The sequence below is a fragment of the Cupressus sempervirens genome, chromosome 6 (assembly GCF_028749045.1).
Source record: "Cupressus sempervirens isolate cs-2001-9-10 chromosome 6, ASM2874904v1, whole genome shotgun sequence".
Taxonomy (NCBI): domain Eukaryota; kingdom Viridiplantae; phylum Streptophyta; class Pinopsida; order Cupressales; family Cupressaceae; genus Cupressus; species Cupressus sempervirens.
The window spans coordinates 287,338,399-287,358,268 of record NC_143123.1 but is presented as its reverse complement, the minus strand read 5'-3'; the positions used below and the strand labels follow the sequence as shown (position 1 = coordinate 287,358,268).

At 37.3% G+C, this 19,870-nt stretch overlaps 1 protein-coding gene across 1 annotated transcript in view; it reads right to left on the bottom strand.

The window, feature by feature from the left end:
* Positions 1 to 19,870, bottom strand: part of LOC149552339 (Glyceraldehyde-3-phosphate dehydrogenase-like family protein) — a 244,872-nt gene that overhangs the window by 179,074 nt on the left and 45,928 nt on the right. The window contains exon 3 of the mRNA XM_089787872.1: positions 5,936 to 6,013. Coding sequence (XP_089643998.1) covers positions 5,936 to 6,013 — 78 coding nt within the window. The remainder of the gene's footprint in view (positions 1 to 5,935; positions 6,014 to 19,870) is intronic.

Below are 19,870 nucleotides of genomic sequence, written 5' to 3'. Positions count from 1 at the left end.
AAAGAGTTTTTTTGGTATTGGAAGAAGATATAACCTGCAGGGGTTACTACATAAGATGAGGTAGAAATGTATCAAGGAGCTATGTATAACCCAGTAAATGGTGACAACGTGAACTAAATAGTTAATGTAAGAAACAAGCAGCTCAAAAGATGAAAACAACACCAAGGGCACATCAAATACCATACAGATGTCATCAATCTGGAGAACCCCTAAGTACATAGGTATTATGAGTAAGAATGAAGCTCAAAAACCATTCCCTATGATTGAAACATAACTTTCATCAATACTCCACCAAGATCTATTCAATGGTTGATGTATGAAATCCATCCAACTCCTATATGGGTTAAAATTGGGAACCATATTTGGGCTGATCAAAGGACGAGCGACCGTAGTAAATTCACCACACCAATCCTGTGACCAAGATTCACCGCTGGGAACTGTATCTGGATCCAATATTCTTAAGTCAAGATCATCCTCTTCATGACAATCAAAAAGAGTTCCCTCGTTTATCTCAAAAAGGGGATTATCGGAAGTCCAATCAGCATCCACTTCAAACATGGGGTTGTTACATGCTAAATGTGATCTGAAATTTTGGTACTTGGTCTTTTGGGACAACTATCCAAGTCATAAGTCTGCTGAATGCTACCAAGTACATCAATTATTTCTTGGAAAAACTCTTGCCTCTCTTTACCTTTATGCTCCCGAAAATTATTTCTAATCCTAACCTAATTTTCTGCTTCCTAAAGAGAAATTTGAGTATCATCCAATGCCTCATGAGCATACTTAAGCTCCCTATTGAGCTCTACAATCTCTTTCCTTCTTATATTCAATTGATCAACATATATTTCGGTAACCTTAAGAAAATAATCTTTGTACGAAAGAAAACATAAATAATCTAATTTCATAGATTCAAGGGTGTTTTGACTACCTACAAATTAGCAACAAGCAAATCTCCTTTCACTCCCCTTTGAGCCTTCCTATGGAGATCCTCCACCATCCTGTGAGTGCTATCATAATGTACCAAAGATGCCACAACCATGTCTTTACTAACCTTCAAATGGTTCTTTAAGACATGCATCTAACATGAATATGCAACTTATTTTGACAATATTCAGTGCATATATGTGACTAAAACTACTTGCAATATGCAGCTACAGCAAATAGTAATTATGACAAACACTTTGGATGCAACCTATGATGGCGTTAATGCACTTATAACCAAATGGCATTAATACAAACACTTGGTATGCAAAATTATAACATTATTTATGCCAAAAAGAGAACCTACAGCCAATTGACATTTTGTCAAACAATTACCATGCATACTAATAAGCTGATCATGAATGTTAAATACATATTCAATTACAACTATCTTAGACTAGCAACTTATGTCTCCCTTATTGCAAATATAATGTCAACTACAATGCTAGTATGAAAAAGCCAAGAATCATGGCTTACATCCGCAAGAATCATGCTTAAATCTGATACAAACTTTCACCTACAGCCTTACTTTCTAATATGCATCTAAATGATAAGAAAATGCATGAAATATCCAAAGGAACCTGATTGTAGATGGCTGTAATAATTTGTACCAATGTTGCCTTTTCACTTTGCTTTTTCGGATCTGCCTTTTTGTTTTGTTTTTTCGGATCTGATTTTTCACTTTGCTTTTTCGGACTGCTTTTTCGAATCTGCTTTTTCGGATATGCTTTTACCGGACTTTTTTTCTTGCAACCAAAACTCAAACCCTCAGGTAAGTCTCAGGACTCCAAATAAGCTCAACTTGAAATGGCTAAGTGCCACTTCCAAAGAGCAACCCTTCAGAGGATCTTTCACCTCCTCAGCAATAACTTGGGAGGTATCGTTCCCAATGATTCAGCTGAATACTTGCAGACCTTCAAGCTCCACAAATGCTCAAGTAGACACAATTGAAAAAATAGACTTGGATGATAGACAATGAGCCCTCCATGCTTATATATTCTTTTTCTCCACTTTCTAGAAACTTCTAGAACATTACTTTATTTTATCTATTAAGTGACTTTATCAAATATTTTATAATTCAAGTCACTTTATTAAATTAATTAAATATAAAGTTATCTTTTAATATTTATTTATTTGATAACTTTATAAATAATTAACTTAATGCCTCTTATTTATTTAATTAAAATAATTAATTAGTCGTCCTCATAAAATATTCATTATTTTGGACAACTTAATTAATTAAATTTATTAAATCAAATTACCTCCAAAATGGGGACATGACATTGGGAGACACTTGCAAAACAAACACGAAGACCACGAGAAAGTCCTTCTGGCGGCCATGATCGCAGCAACAACGACAACAATGGCAGCTCGGAGTTATTGCGCAGAGGTTAGCGGGAGTCGTCACAGATTATAGGAAGAAAAAAAAATATGGTTGTTGCATTTCAGTGAGACTTTCATTTTACAAATGGACAGTACATAATGGTTACAAGGTTGTATGACATAAGGTTGGGATGTTGTACACACATAAAATTCGAGATTATACTTATTAAATTGGATGACAAAGGCAAATTAATGGACTTGGGAAAAGGGAAACAAGATTGGAGAAGACAATTAGAACAATTATCACCTAGCACAATGACACCTGCTACAATAGACAAAGGCAAGATTGAACAGACATTGCCATCAAGAGTGAAGGTCACAAACAAAATAGATTCGAGAAAAGCTATGAAAGGAAAGAAAACACAACCCACGATTCAGACTCGAAAAGAAGGCCAAGTAAAGATGACAGCAAATACAATTACATTTGAGGGTTTGAATGACATTGAGTGTTGAACATGGTGGCAAGAAACAATAGATGAACACCCTATCAAGGATGCCCTTTTGGGTGCACGAATGCATTGGGTTATTCAAACGTCAAATTTTTCCATTTAAGAGTTTGAGTTACCTCTAAGAATGATGATCAAAGGGTATGAGAGGCATAGTAGGAAGTTCAGCTTTGAGTACCTCCAATGCTCAATCGCCATTTCTTTCTCAGCCTTGCATTCACTTAGATGTTCGGGATTCTTAGATACAGCACAAAGGTTGGTAAGCCGTAAATGACAATAATTGTAGAACAAAAACAAGTACTTCTACAATTGGCTTGCCGAGGGGACTTGACACTAGTCAAATGGGAAACTGTAGCACATGCAAGCAAGGGGAGTGGTCTCAAGAAGCCCTTTATTGCAGCTAGGTAATGGCTTTGTTTGTTGGATGTTATGAAGACTACGTAGACATGAGCTACTTGAGCCTCAAACACTATAGTTATGATGTTGGCCTCAATGAATGCATAAATGGTAAAGTGTTACAGCACAAAGCCTTCTATATGTCACACCATATGATTGGGCTTTTCTTGGATATTAGGCGAACACAACTACCTCCAAACCAATGTGTTTATTTATAGCCATGTAGTCGTTAGGAGCCCTATTGACCATCTATCTTTTATTGGACACACTTAGATACTTATGCAGTCTGTGATGATACCCAATCTAGCAAGAAATGTAGATTTCAAATGGTTGTGTCGAAGGTAGGGTCGGAGTTGAACAAGGAGGGTGACATGAGTGATGAAGAAGCCAAGTCTATCAATACCTCTTCAAGGATTAATAGAGGTAGTGGTTATTTCACGATGGTGAACGGAGGGGCAGCGACAAGCCATACTATGGAGGATGCCTTGGATAAACTCAAGGGAGATGAGGGCAGTATAGGTATGGCACCATCGAGTAGTACCCCACCATTGGGCGGTGTCACACCTTCATGTGGTGCACAATCGGGCAACCCTACACCTTTAGGTGGTGTCATGCCCTTGGGTGGTGTTGCACTAGCAAGGATGAGAGTTGTGTTTGTTCTAGCATTATTACATTATTAAAAGTCTGCAAACCTACCACTTCTAGTGAATTGCTGGAGCTATTCCTATACCGAGATTAGGACAATTGCAAGCCCTACTCACATTGACACCTTTTGTTGTGCTATCCTCGTAGAGTAGCTAGCAGGTAAGGGAGTGGAGCCAAAAGTTGAGGTAATTGTGGGAGTAGAGCTAGAGGTTGTGGAGCCCAAGGTTGAGGTTATGGAGCACCCAGTAGGTCCACAAGAAATGTTAAAGGATGTAAGGGTGGAGATGTCAAGGGATGCAGAGACAGAATTGGAGGTTCTCTTGGTGACCATGAACACATGGCTAACTCATTATCAGTTGACCCCCATGACCCCCATTGGCCTGTGACCCTTTCACCGTAGCAACAGGTGTCAATGCCAAGTGAGATTGTTGATTTCAAGGAGGGGAATTCTCATTTGAGAGAGTTGGAGTTGGATTCCCTACATAATGTAGGTGTACAGGGGGAGGAACCTTAGGGACAGACTCCTACATACATCCAACATGAGGTATCAGAGACTGGTGAGTGGAGTGACCTTCCACAGTATTTGGCGGATATGCAGGTAGGTGCATGAAGGATATTGTCCTCTACTTGAGAATGATCCTACAGGGAGGCGGTTCAAGATGTAGAGCGAATGTTCACATTTTTTATAGGAGGTTGCACTGAGAAGTTTGCACAATGTTTTGATTCTCAAGGATGGCCTGATACAAAGACCCTAGTGAAGTTGGAAGACTAGATGCTTAAGGAGCTCGTAGGGGAGAGTAGGATCCACTCCTTGTTGAAGAGGGTTGAGCAACCATTCTATGAGGACTATTATGATCTAAAGAAGGCCTAGAACGCAACATCATGGGTTGAGGTCGTGCTGGTGGCATCCATAATAGCTCGGGAGGAGTTGACTTGTCAACTATAGATGGTAGAGGAGCAGGTTCAGCAGAGGGCTCAAGTGGTGACCTTGGGGGAGCAGTTGGCTCGTGAGGGGGCTAAGAGGGGAGTTGTAGAGACTCGCCTAATGAAGCAGTTGTTTTAGGAGAAGGTTGAGGGACCAGTGGTGGAGACTCGACTTGTTACAGCTTTAAAGGAGATGAACAAGACACATAAGGAGGTTATTAAGGTTGTGTTTATGGTGAAGGCCAACAGACTTAGTAGATGCACCAATTGAGAGAGAGCAGTTGCCTGCTTCGACACCACCTCCTGCACCTTCTTAATCAGGGATGCTTCCTAGGCCCACAGTTCCATAATTTATTTTTTGTATAGTTGTATCCCCACATTGTTGTGTCATTGGAGACAACTTTCTTTATGGCAGGTATGATGTTGTTGAGTTAATTAGTATTTGTTAGTGTTGTCGAAGGGGTGTGGTCGATGGATCGGCAGTTGGCCAACAATTGGCAATGACTAGCACTGAACACTTTTATATATAATGTCGTGTGATGGTGTGGTCAATATACTAATGTTGGGAATCGGGATTACTCTAATACATTGTAGTAATTCTGCAAACAATGAATATGCAGTTGTGAGTTCTCTTAAAAATATTGTGTATATGTTTATTGTTATCTTTTACTTGCATTCTGTCATGTTCTAAACATTGACCCTATGGAGCAAACAATCAAGACCAACCAGCATGTCCAAATTATGTAAGAGCAAGACATTTAGCACACAGAAATCATAGATTCACGGATCATACTAACTCAAAAATATGCAATAGCAACGTTATGAAAATTTGTAAAATAGCCTTCTATGACCTTTTTCTTGAAAAGAAAAAAAATTATACTCAAAGTGGCCACCATTAAAATTATTCCCATCCTCTCATTTCCAAACAGAATCTGTGGTAATGCAGTAAATGCTGCTTTTACAATTTTACAACATTCAGACTTCACATATACTTAGAAGCTTGTTATTGTTCAAATCCATTAAATACTTGTAAAGGTTATATTTCGCCAGAATTTTGGTTGTACAGAGAACCCATATTTCATAACAAATAATTTCATTAATTGTTTTCATCTGATAAACAATAGAAAATATTCAAATATAGAAATGTGTTGATCACTAACCAGTTGATTGACCCATAGACTTTGCAATATCTGACAACTTAGAAATCACATCACAGTCCCCATATACTACGAACCCATCTGCAATATTCAACACAGAACCAAGAAAATACAATAAAAATCTGCTAAGAGTATTAGACAAAAACGGAAACATCTTTAAAAAAGGTGGAAAACCAGAATAAAAACTGGTGACAAGCACATGCCAAATAATTGAAAAATAAAGGTTCAAAAAGTTGGAAAATATCTCTAGAATATCTAATCATAGACTAATAAAAGGAAAGATGCACATGTTTTTGTTTTGCATACAGTTAATAGGTTTGAGTTGTTACAAACATAGATTGGGAGCTTTCAAAAATTGCACCAGACTCTGCAAGTTATTGATAGTCTAAACTGCTTCCATATCACTTGCCCCAAAAACTCAAGCAATTATGTTAAAAAGCAGTGATTTTTTGGTGAGGTCGCAGTGTTATCAATAGTCAGACCTGAAAACTCATCAACCAGCACAAAACATTTGTCTGTAACAGTTTCACTCTTCCTGCTCACTCTCCTTGATGTAATGATTTTGAACTGAATGGATGAAATTTTTTGCAGTGTTTGAAAGATATGTCCGTGTTTTTGCTTTTTTTCAGTTTTGTCTTGCTTTACCCCCACACTATAGGATTCTATTATCCCTTTTTGGTTTGTTTTTCTATTTTAAGCTAGCCGCTAGAATTCATGGAGGTGCACCTAGAAAACTCCATTTTCAAGTCTTTTTTTTTTCTAGTCAGTTGTCAGTTGATCTGCAATTTTGCATCAGGTTCTCGTCAACTGTTGTCCTTCCAACAAATCTGCATAGAATTTTGTCCCTGTAGTGGCTCTATTTTCTAATGATTCTACAGGGTGAAGATCATTGCCTCAAGTCTGATAGAGAATCAAAAAATGATGAAAATCAGAGGCAGATTGGAAAATAAAGAAAAGATTAGAAGATAGTAGCATAAGGGAAAGGTGACAAAGTCAATTCGCAGAGGCACAATTTCATAATGTTTTGCCTTTCCAAATCTCTGCACAAATAGGAGAAATACATGCTAAAGTTTGCTGTAAAAGGTTCAAGCACAGAGCATCAGCAGTAGAACAAGTTCAAAAAGTTAATACCACTATACACAATAAAAATAGGCTAAAGTATTAGTAAATTACATCTTAATAGTAGCAATCCTGTAAGAGATCCATGTCAGCTCTTAAATGAGTAACCACAAGGTAAAAAGGTACACTATATTAAAGGTTTAACCACTTCAAATCTAAACTTAGTAAGCAGGGTACTGTTGATGTGAGTTTTGTTCCACTACAGCATATAGAATCAAATACTTAGTATTCCAAAATGAAATGTCAAATTTCTAACTCTCTTGAATAAGGATGCTGATGTGCTAAACAATATACATGAACTGCGTGACCATATGAGGCAACCTCAAGGTTTCTTCTTATCCTGGGCTTTCACTCAAATATAATGATGTGATATGCTTGTTATCACAAAAAGACTTAGGCTATTCATTCAATGGATATCAACTGATTCAACTTCTTCAATCACTTCCAACCAAACAACTTGCAAAGGAAAGAGTTAACAAATTATATCTAATTCTAAGAATGTAACACAATGTTGATGATGGGGTGAACCTCTAACCAATCCTTGCTTCATCGTATCATATAGGGACAGGAGGGTGCTATCTTTTATGGATGCATGTAATGTCCCCTTTTTAGCATTCATAGCATGATGTTGTCGTTAGCCTATTTCCTCACGGTCCCGTAGGCTAACCAGGACATTAAAGGGGCTTAGAGGCCATTTGGCCTAGATAGTTTCAGTTGCAGGTCTTTTTGAGGGGTTTTGAGGCAACTTTGGGCATACTTACTATTTATAGTAAGTCATCTTGGATATGGTCGGACATCCAGTGGCAGCGGTATGTCGATGGTAATTGTTTAAAATCGGCAAAGAAGACTTGTTTATCATTGATAAGATTTGTTATGCATTGATAAAGCTATTTTATAAAGTTAAATTTAAATATTTAACTTTATTAATCCATAGATTATAGTTTGTGGGAAATATTTAAATTAAAAGAGTACCCTTTATTTTATAACACATTGGAGACAAAAGTTACATAAAGGGAGTGATGTTTTATCCCACATTGAGAAAACGAAGGATTGAACTCTTGTGAGAACACTATAAAAGAAAAGGAAGAGCTTCTTTTTAGTATGCTTGGAAATATCAAAGAAATTGGAAAAATTTCTGGAGATTATGTCTCAATAGTTTGGAGGACGAAATCCTTTCAAGCTGGAAATCTTGACGCCATTGAAAGATATGGTCTTGAGATTCAACATAGTAGCAATCCGAAAAAGCGGAACCGAAAAAGCAGGCTGAAAAAGCAGGTACAAAAAAGTAGTCCGAAAAAAGCAGAACCGAAAAAGTAGGCTGAAAAAGCGAGTACGAAAAAGCAGTCTGAAAAAGCAAAACCGAAAAAAGCAAGCCGAAAAAGCAGTTCAAAAAAAGCAAAGCAGAAGGGGCAGCATAGAAGGAAATTATTACAGCCATCTACAACCAGGTTCTTTTGTTAGTATTGTTTTTTAGAGTGTTATAAGTTTCCAGCTGTAAGTGTGCATTATACCAGCATTATCATTTTGTAATCCATGTAAATGCCAAAGTCTTGGCCATATTTCATGAGCATTGTAATTTCCATTGCAATTAAGAAGATAATAGTTGCTGGTGTCATTTAAGCAATTTAATATCATTATTTATCAGCTAGTTAGTTTGCATACCAATTGTTTGTAAAAATGCCAGTTGGTTGTAGGTGTTCATTTCTCATGCTTAGATCATAAATATGCACTGAATATTGTCAAAATTAGTAGCACACTCATGTTAGGTCATTGTGTAGTCCATTGTAGTCTTCTAGCACAAGATTCTCATTGATGAAATTGAAGAAAAAGTCATTTGAAGCTAGCTGAAATACTAGATCAGTCATACGTCCCTTGCATGTGAATTGTTTGATGAAATTCTTTGAGCTTTCATCAGCATTTTTGAGGGCAGATTTGAGGAGGGTCATTACAGTGGTATCAGAGCTTGCTTGCAAAGTGTTTGACGAAATGTCAAACAACTGAAGTATAAAAATTTTTGGTGTTTGAAGAAGTTATAACCTATTGGGGTTATTACAGTGGTATCAGAGCTATAAGTCCTGCCATCCTGTGGAGGTCTTATAGGGAATTTGGAACAGCCGAATAGAAGGGAAAAGTGTTTGACAAAATGTCAAAACACTAAAATCAAAATGGTTTCCTGCCATCCTGTGGAGGTCTTATTGGGAATTTTGATTAGCCAGATAGAGAGAAAAATGTTTGACAAAATGAATGCCAGTCCAGATCAGGGAAAGGAAAGATTCTTACAGTTATTAGACACCTTAGCACAGGGACAGCGATCAGCAGAGCAGAGAGCACAGGAACAGAGTCAGAGATTAGAGCTTATGATGCAGATGTTGGCTCGTCAAATGGGGTTGAATGCTAACGTAGGTGGAAGAAATAATCAAAATGGTAATAATCAGAATGGTAACAATCAGAATGGGAATAATCAGGATGGGGCACATAATGGAGGTGAACAAGTTGGGAACAATTTCGGTCATGCACCCCGGCAAGCTAGGACAGTGAGTTCGAGGCCCATGATTCCCAGAGCTCCATTTCCTCCTAGAGCTCCAAAGCAGCCCGTACCAGAGCCCCAAATCACTGATATACAAGACCGGCTGAGGAGAGATTGGGAAGCCGGAGGTCCAGATTTTACTGCTGCAATTACCTTTAGGGAATATATAGATGTGCGGATGAAGCATATGCCACGTGGACATGATAGGAACCAGAGCTATGAGCTACGAAAGAAAGTAGGGAAATTTCAATTACCATATTATGATGGCTCGGGGAAGTCTACAGCAAGAGCTTGGGTTCAAAGGCTTGACACATACTTTCAAATGAACCCTATGCCTGAGGAAGAAGCTATTAAGTATGCAACAATTCACCTAGATGGGTTAGCACACGAGTGGTGGCATCATGGTATGGTCACTATGGGTCATGCACACATTACCTCATATGTGGAGTTTAAGGAGAGGCTGATTGAACGTTTTGACAGGCCTAAGGATCGTACCTTCCCTATGACGGGCAAAAACTTGTATGAGGAGTTTAACAGACATGCTGATTCGATACAGGGAGACATTAGCACATCTTCAGGTAATGGTTTATCTGCATCATCTTCACAGGTAGAAGGGGTTACAGACATTGTGCAGGTTGAGCAAAAAGGTGATATCACAGGGACACCGGATTGTGCGATTGAGACAGATAGTGATTCTAGTACAGTTGGGCTGGACGAAGTTATAGCAGTTGAGGATATTGTCATTTTTGAGGATAGTACAGTTGATCAGAAAGTGAGCATTCAGGACTTTGCAGAAAATGAGTATCAGGCACAGTTGGATGCTTCTTCACATGAGATAGAGGCTAGTAGCTCTTTACTTGGTTTGGCAAGCCAACTGAAGACAAGGGACAAGAATATTGTCACGGCGTTATCTCATCATGACAGGATACATGGATTGATTGAGAATCACATTTGAATGATTCAACTGCAGGAGAGAGAGAAAGGAGTCACAACAGATTCTTCTTGTGACGACTTACAACAAATCAAGGAAGGCATGGAGGCAATGAAGTTAAGTTACATAAACCTACTTTCAGATCACGATCATATCCTTAATCTTGCAAGGATCTATTTAGATGCAGTGAAGGAGGAGGAGAAAGAGGTTGACCGGTTTTTTCATGAGCTGGAGGATACTTGGAATTCCTTGGTGTGTACTCAATTGGCTCTCCAAGATTCTAAGAGACATGTGGACGAGCTTTTTCTTGAGGTGAGTTCAGTTCGGGAGTTAGCGCATATACCAGGGACTCAGTTTTCTTTTACAGTCGAGTCACATGTTGATGATGATATGAGTATGTCTAGCATTCACACTTCGGATTCAAAGATTGTAGGCAGGTGCGTGAAGTCAGTTGGTATTGTTCACATTACTCAGGTGAGAAGTTTACTTGAATTGCCAGCTGGTTTTCGTTCATGGATTAGATGTTGGGATCCTTATCTTAGTACTTGGGATCGTTTTGACCAGAGATATCTATCATTCCTTGGTAGTAGTATCTGTTGCACCATCATGGACTTGATTAGTAGTTTGCCAAGTGTAGTTCTCATCCATGCCAGCAGCTTGTTTGATGCTAGAATTAGTTTTTACACACCTATGTTGGGCATTATTCATATATCCAGTCGACCATTCTTGTTGGAATGGGTTGATGATCTCTCAGATATGATAGAGTTTACAAAAGAGTCCCAGGATCTGAGCATTACAGATGATAGCTATTCTGAGGTTACTCCTTTGGACAATGTACCAGGGATAGAGTATAGGAGTTCGACCAATCGGCACAATCATGTGTCTAGTCAGCTGAGAGTTGGCAAGCGAGACATTGCTATTACGTGCGAACATTTTGATGTTGCTCGCCAGTTGTTAGTAGTTTATGGATGGGGGTCTCCTACTAGTGATGAGCAGGGAGGTAGTTATCTTTCCTTGACAGAGATCCACTCTTTATGGGAGGCTATTAGGATTCTAAGACAGAATTATATGCAGTTGGTAGCCAACAGAGATCATCTTATGGAATGGGGGAGTACAGCATACGAAGCATTATTGGCCAAGGAAGATGAGGTGAGTGAGCTTACTCAGCAGCTCGAGGTGACTTCTGAGATTCTTGAGAGTACACAGTTGGCTTTCGAGGATTCACAATTTCATTTGGCTAAGGTGACCGTGGAGTTAGAGCGACTGCAGTCTTTACCAGATTCTGTACAGTCACAAGCTGTGGTGTCTGGTGATCTGAGGATGTCCATGGTTGAGATTGTCAAAGACAGTGGAGATGGGAATGCATCCATCCTTGATACTAACATTGGCATATTGGGTTCGTTCCCACTAGAGTCGGGATCAGTTGAATTGGGTGCTGCAGCAAATTGTTGTTGTATGCTTGACATGGTGGTGGCCTCTAGTACTGATGGCACGGAGACTAGAGATGTTGTATCAAAGATCATGTGTGATATTGGTGAGCCAACAGTTGGCATGGTTCCTGCTAGTAATACTACTCCCTTGGTGATGTCTTCGGAGGTAGTAGTCAGTTCCAAAATGGTTAATGATCGATTGCAGTCTGAGCCACTAACTAAGATTGGCGCATTCTATCGGCATTACACTGTGAGGTATGCTCGTCAATTTACCTTTGATGACCATGTTAATGAGATGATGATACAGAGATGTACTTTGGTTCCTAGTGCTTGTCATCAGTTATGGGACGGTTTGACGCCTCAGAATGAGAGTTGTGATGGGCATGACATGGCGATAGGTTCTGCGGTTGACAGCTTGATAATACATAACTTAGAGCAGGAGTTTGGGAGTGATGCTTCAGCGGTTGTTGTTATTGATTCTACTCCTTTGGCTATGACATCTCCTGACTTAGCTGGTGATCAGTCACAGTGGGTTGTATCACTTGTTCGTGGTGAGCTGTTGACTGAGGTTGGTTCTTTTTATCAGCATTATACTGTAGGATATGTTCATCAGTTTGCTTTTGATCCATGTGTTGAGGAGTTGATGGCAGACAGGTTTGGTTTGGGCTCTCGTTTTTGCTATCTACCGTGTAATGACTATTCACCATCAGCAGTGCATGGGTGTTATGGTTATGAGACAGTGACCGGTGATCTGCAGAGTTGTGTTAGTTGCAGTAGGTGTGCAGTGTGTGGATTCTCTATATTTGGTGCAGTTTCATGCGGGAGTATTCATCGTTGTTGCAGAATTGCATTGTACATTCCACATAGGCTAGTGGGATGTGTTGATGGTATTTACTATGTTGGCAGTTTGGGTTATCTACTCTACTTGGGTTCTGATATTTCGAGACCTTGTTTCTCATGGGTTCCTAACTTTGGAGTTTGGGTGAGTTGTATTCGCCAATTTGATTATGGATTCCTTTTGGTTAATTTTCAAAGGTTATTGCAGGAGCCTATGTTGACTAACAACAGTGTTGTTCATGACTACATTTGGGATCCAGGTGGATTGATTGGGTTGTTGTTCGACCATTGCTTGGGGACAAGCAATTTTGGGAAGGGCGGACTGTAATGTCCCCTTTTTAGCATTCATAGCATGATGTTGTCGTTAGCCTATTTCCCCGCGGTCCCGTAGGCTAACCAGAACATTAAAAGGGCTTAGAGGCCATTTGGCCTAGATAGTTTCAATTGCAGGTCTTTTTAAGGGGTTTTGAGGCAACTTTGGGCATACTTACTATTTATAGTAAGTCATCTTGGATATGGTTGGACATCTAGTGGCAGCGGTATGTCGATGGTAATTGTTTAAAATCGGCAAGAAGACTTGTTTATCATTGATAAGATTTGTTATGCATTGATAAAGCTATTTTATAAAGTTAAATTTAAATATTTAACTTTATTAATCCATAGATTATAGTTTGTGGGAAATATTTAAATTAAAAGAGTCCCCTTTATTTTATAACACATTGGAGACAAAAGTTACATAAAGGGAGTGATGTTTTATCCCACATTGAGAAAATGAAGGATTGAACTCTTGTGAGAACACTATAAAAGAAAAGGAAGAGCTTCTTTTTAGTATGCTTGGAAATATCAAAGAAATTGGAAAAATTTCTGGAGATTATGTCTCAATAGTTTGGAGGACGAAATCTTTTCAAGCTAGAAATCTTGACGCCATTAAAAGATATGGTCTTGAGATTCAACATAGTAGCAGTCCGAAAAAGCGAAACCGAAAAAGCAGGCTGAAAAAGCAGGTACGAAAAAGCAGTCTGAAAAAAGCGGAACCGAAAAAGCAGGCTGAAAAAGCAGTCCGAAAAAGCAAAACTGAAAAAAGCAAGCCGAAAAAGCAATTCGAAAAAAGCAAAGCAGAAGGGGCAGCATAGAAGGAAATTATTACAGCCATCTACAACCAGGTTTTTTTGTTAGTATTGTTTTTTAGGGTGTTATAAGCTTTCAGCTGTAAGTGTGCATTATACCAGCATTATCATTTTGTAATCCATGTAAATGCCAAAGTCTTGGCCATATTTCATAAGCATTGTAATTTTCATTGCAATTAAGAAGATAATAGTTGCTGGTGTCATTTAAGCAATTTAATATCATTATTTATCAACTAGTTAGTTTGCATACCAACTATTTGTAAAAATGTCAGTTGGCTGTAGGTGTTCATTTCTCATGCTTAGATCATATATATGCACTGAATATTGTCAAAATTAGTAGCACACTCATGTTAGGTCATTGTGTAGTCCATTGTAGTCTTCTAGCACAAGATTCTCATTGATGCAAATTGAAGAAAAAGTCATTTGAAGCTAGCTGAAATACTATATCAGTCATACGTCCCTTGCATATGAATTGTTTGATGAAATTCCTTGAGCTTTCATCAGCATTTTTGAAGGCAGATTTGAGGAGGGTCATTACAGTGGTATCAAAGCTTGCTTGCAAAGTGTTTGACGAAATGTCAAACAACTTAAGTATAAAGATTTTTGGTGTTTGAAGAAGTTATAACCTATTGGGGTTATTACAATGCAGGAAAGATTTTCACATTGGCAATATTCATCCAGATACCCTACGAGGGTGCAATCTAAATGAACATCTCCAATAGAAGTTAAACACTTGCAATTTCGACCCATACTAACCTTGCACTGTTACTTACAATCAGCAAGAACCAAAATGTATGGACACTTGCTTCAAGGTTTATCACCATTCAATAATATCTTCCATTCGTCTAAATCTACTTAACATGAAATGAAATCTAAAATAAGTGAGGATTGAAGAAGCCATGCAATACTCCAAAGCAGCATTAAGTATTCCACCATGAAGATCAACAATGAACCATCGATTACTTTGATGGCATTATGGCAACAATTTCATCAAGTGTCCTCTCCTACTCTTCTTGTACTCCTAGTTAACTTATTTAGTGTCTAAACCCTTCACAAATGAAGAGGCCTTGGCATTTTACAGTTGTTCAATTACAATGAAGGACCAAGATCAATTTAAGATCGAAGGGCCCAAATTGATCCATTAAAACCCTAATTAGGGTTGCCACACTATCAACCAATTACCACTGAAGTATCCCCTACTGATATTTTTCCAGCTTTCACCAAATGTTCCATGGGAATTTTCACAAACAATTTGCATGCAAAATAAGTTCTATTTATCCAACAAATGTATTGAAAATCATGCAATATCATACATAGCGATCTGAAATTAAATTTGAATATTGCCATCAAAATACATAAATCATTACAACCTTGTTTTCCAAATGGATATGAAATGCCTCTTTTACTACAAGTTCGTCTAAAGACGAAGACTTCACAAACTTGCCAAATTTTGAACTTTGTCGCAAATTGTAATATCCCAAATAGATTTTTTTGCAATCTTTTCTCAAAACAAATTTCAGAATACAACTAGATTGCTCATACAATAGACCTTCAGAAATGACCAGTAAATAAGCAACAAATGCGTATAGAAAATTTTCTGGAATGTCAATTGTATTATAATTTTCAGCAATACAATATCATCACCAGCAAAGCTGATGTAAATCCCTCAAAAACATGTTATTGATTTGTACTTCAGCAATATAATAACAAACATCAAGTCCAATCCTAAATACAATTAGACTAGAGAGGTATTGTAAGATGCACCTGTAATCCCAGATGTGAATTTTGATACGAATCCACCACAGATGACGAATCAAAGCTACATCTAATCCACCAAAAAATCCTGAAGGTTTTCTACCCTCAAGCTTCAACAAGAGAAAGCTAGAAGCTTCCCAAAGTTCTCCAAAGAGAAACAAGAAAATCAATCTCAAATCCAAGCATAGCTGAAAACGAACTCCTTTTCTTTTAAGGACCCAACATGTAACACTTGAGCTCCCTTCCTCTCCTTTCGTCCTTTTCCTTCTTTGTCACCTTTTAACTCTCTTTATAATATTAAATTGACCAATTTATTAATTTCCTTTAAACTCTCATAGGTCAAATTTTATATCTGTTGAGTTTAACTTTAGGATTCCTAATGTCCTAAAAATGGGGACATTACAATCCTCCCTCCTTGAGATTGCTTGTCCTCAAGCAATCAATTCCAAGATCCCATATAAATCTGCAAGTAGCTCTATAACCCAACACAAAAACATACCCTATCACATGGTAGAGCAAGGGGTCCAAATGCATCTTTTCAATCAATAAAATTCCTAAATCCAAATTCAATTTGTGAAGTACTCCTACATCTGTAGGCCACACAACTTTAATCATAAATCTCAAACTATGTAGTATCACAATATAATCCACAAAATGCCAAACATGCATCCTGCTATCACCTGGATCCCAAACCAACCTGTCATCACGATCCTGGGGGTAGAAATAAGTGTCTATTAACCTGTCATCATCCTGAATCAGCCAACTGAACAAAAACATCATCCCACTAAAACCAAAAACATCTCCAATATGTAGGAAGCCCAATTCATATGACCCCTGCACGTTGCTATAATCTGAATCAAGAATAGAAACGGTACCCATGTTGTCATTTTGCCTTTGTATTGGAAGGAAAATCATATTATGAGGTAAGTGCTTGAACACCATTATCAAAGTGTTTGAGTCTCTTTTCTATCTCTTTCTCATTCTCTCATTTATTTTAGTTTATTTGTTCTTTCTTTTATGCAATTAAACACAAGTGATTTAAAGTGGTTAAAGCGTAACTCTTGCAATTTCAACAGTTAAAAACACATAACCACGTAATTACTACTTGGATCAAGGAATCCAATCTGTATATGAATTAAGTTATAAAACTTGTAGATACTAGTTTATGAGTCAAGTTTGGTAACAAAGCCCATTTTGCAAGAAATTGCAAGTGACGAATGTTAACCAGGTTGAGGTTGAAACAAGGAGAAGGTGAACTTGTAGAGTTCAATCCAGATATTGGAAAAGAATTTTTTTGCGAGTAATGGCATCTGAACAAAGCCATTCAGAGTTTGATGCGGAAGCCTTCCAAAGAGCTATTGCGGAAATGAAGGCATTAGTGGACATTCTTCTCCAAGAGAGGCATGAGCAATAGAAGAGAAAGCCAGACAAGGATAGGAAGGAGGAAGCTAAATCCTCATCAAAAGATGACAAAAGCAAAGGAGTTGGCAATTGCAATGACCCTCCTAAACCTTCATTTCCATCTTCTTCATCATCTTCTTCTTCTTTGTCTACTTCTTCTAAAAAGAAACAACATGTGCAAGTTAATGCACCTTTCTTAAAACTAGATGTAAAGTTTGATTTGCCTATATATAATGATGAATTGGATGTGAAAAAATTAAATAACTAGCTTAAGCAAATTGAAGTGTATTGCAGGGTTCTACAAATTTTGGATGATTCTTCCCAAATCCAGCTGGCTACTCTCATAATGGAAGGTACTACATTAGTCTGGTGGGAGAGTAAGATCTAGAAAGATCTTGCTACACATGGTAAAATTATTTCATCTTGGTGTGAGTTTAATTCTACTTCGAGTTTTCTCCTTTGGGTTATATGCAACAAACCATTATGGATTAGCAAAATCTTTAGCAAGGTAGAGGACAATTTGTGCAAGAGTATACAAAAGTGTTTAGGAAGAAAGCACCAACTCTTAGAATTCCTCTTTATACACAAGATACTTTGTTTAAGTATATAGGTGGAATGCATTCATATTTGAAACGTACGATATTAATATTTATGTTGAGTAATATGGATCGTTTTCTGCAAATGTACTATCATGGCCATTGTAATTGATGTGTTCCAAATGCAGATTTGGATCTCATAATATGAAAGGAGACATAAAGAGACATGTCTCTATGATGTAATCATTATTTAATAATATTATATTAACATAAATAATAATATGTATAACAATATATATATTATATACTATTATATACAATAATATTATTTAACATGGATAAGTATACATAGAAAATGATGATTTACCAATAACAATAATGTAACTCAAATCGAACGAATCCGACTGAAGTTACAACCTTAACACTCCCTCTTAGCTAGGGAGGATTTGTAGAACACATTATGCTCTCAAGTATATGAAGAGATATCATCTCAGTATGATATCCTTGGAATGGAAAATTTAAGGATATCAAAATATATCCATCAATTAGATGTTATCTTTCAATATAATCTGAAGTATGATTCAACAAGAAATATCAATCATATGATATTCATCATACTTATATTCTTTTGATATGTGCACTGACATCAAGTAAGAGATGTCTATCAAGAGAATAAGTTATTTGATTTCCAGTTCTCCAAGACAATTAAGTCGATTAGATTAACAAAAATCACAATGTTATCAACTCTATCATAACAAATATTATGATCTTTGGCACTCCGGGACAACAACTTAATGAAGTTTGATCATAATACGTTCGTTATCATGACTTTCAGCACTCTGTGACAACAACTTAATGAAGTTTGTCATGATAACAAATCTGTCATTTATAAGATTGTCATCTTACAATGGTTACCTTTTGTTTATATATGTTCGTTATCATGACTTCAAGCACTCTGGGACAACAACTTAATGAAGTCTGTCATGACAACAAGTCTACCATTTATAAGATCGTCATCTTACAATTGTTACCTTTTGTTTATATATATATATATTCATTATCATGACTTCCAGCACTCTGGGACGACAACTTAATGAAATCTGTCATGATAACATGTTTACCATTTATAAGATTGTCACCTTACAATGGTTACCTTCTGTTTATATATGTCAATGAAAGATCGTCACCTTTCATTACATATCATATGTGAAATAGTAATCACCATGAACCAAGTCAAAGGGTGGTGCAAAGGCTTTCACCTCAATCCTGTCTCAAAGAGAAGAATGCATTACAAGGAATTTCACTTAGAACTTTTCCTCATAGAGGAGATATCATTCACACAGGATTGCACCTCAAAATTCTCCCTCTGAACAATGATCCTGGGAAGTCAAGTCCAGTAGTTTCTCCATTAGAGGCTCTCTTCCTCCAAAGATTCTTGTCAGACTCACTCTAAATCTGATATTAGTCTTCTAATTTTCTAGTGATAAATCAATACTTCCTTATGATGCATTCAAGAGTAGGCCCATCAAAATCATGCAGTCACACGTGTATTTCTAGACTCCCTCTAAGTATTAATCTTCTAAGCTCTTGTGTTGCCTTCAAAGAAATGTCATACTCCCTCTTAATGTAGAAGGATACTCATAATCTCAATCATCAAAGATATTTGCTTCAAGAGCCTCACTTTATCCAACTTGGTCACAACTTCTTTTAAGCTACTGTCATAAGCTGCCTAATGTGTCATTCTTCTTTTCCTACAAAATCAACTTCAAATACAAAGGAAAGGATCAAGGCAAATAACTCTTATAATATGTGTAGAATTACAAATAAGAGAGAGAATACAATAAGCAAATAAATATAATACTAAAGGATAATAAATACTTATCTACACATTAAGATTCTTGATACAAGTTGCTCCGATGATGGTCCATATACATCAAACAAGAAAATGTCTCTAATGGGGAATGAAACATTGGTTAAGGTAATCATTCACCCCCCACAATGTAGAATTCCCCCATACTTCATTATTATTATTTGAACCATAAAATAGTCTAGTTCACTTCCACTTGTAGATTGAGTTATAATCATATTTAGTCTTCTCGGGATGATCCTTGTGTGTGTGTCAGTCTCCCTCTCAATCTCCCTCTTTCCTCTTACTTGACTCTATAATATGAATCAAAAAGGATTATATTTAGTATAGAGATGTACAATATAAAGGTTGATGTTTCTATTCTTCATATGTTTATCTATTTGAGATCTCATTTCTTATCCGAATAAT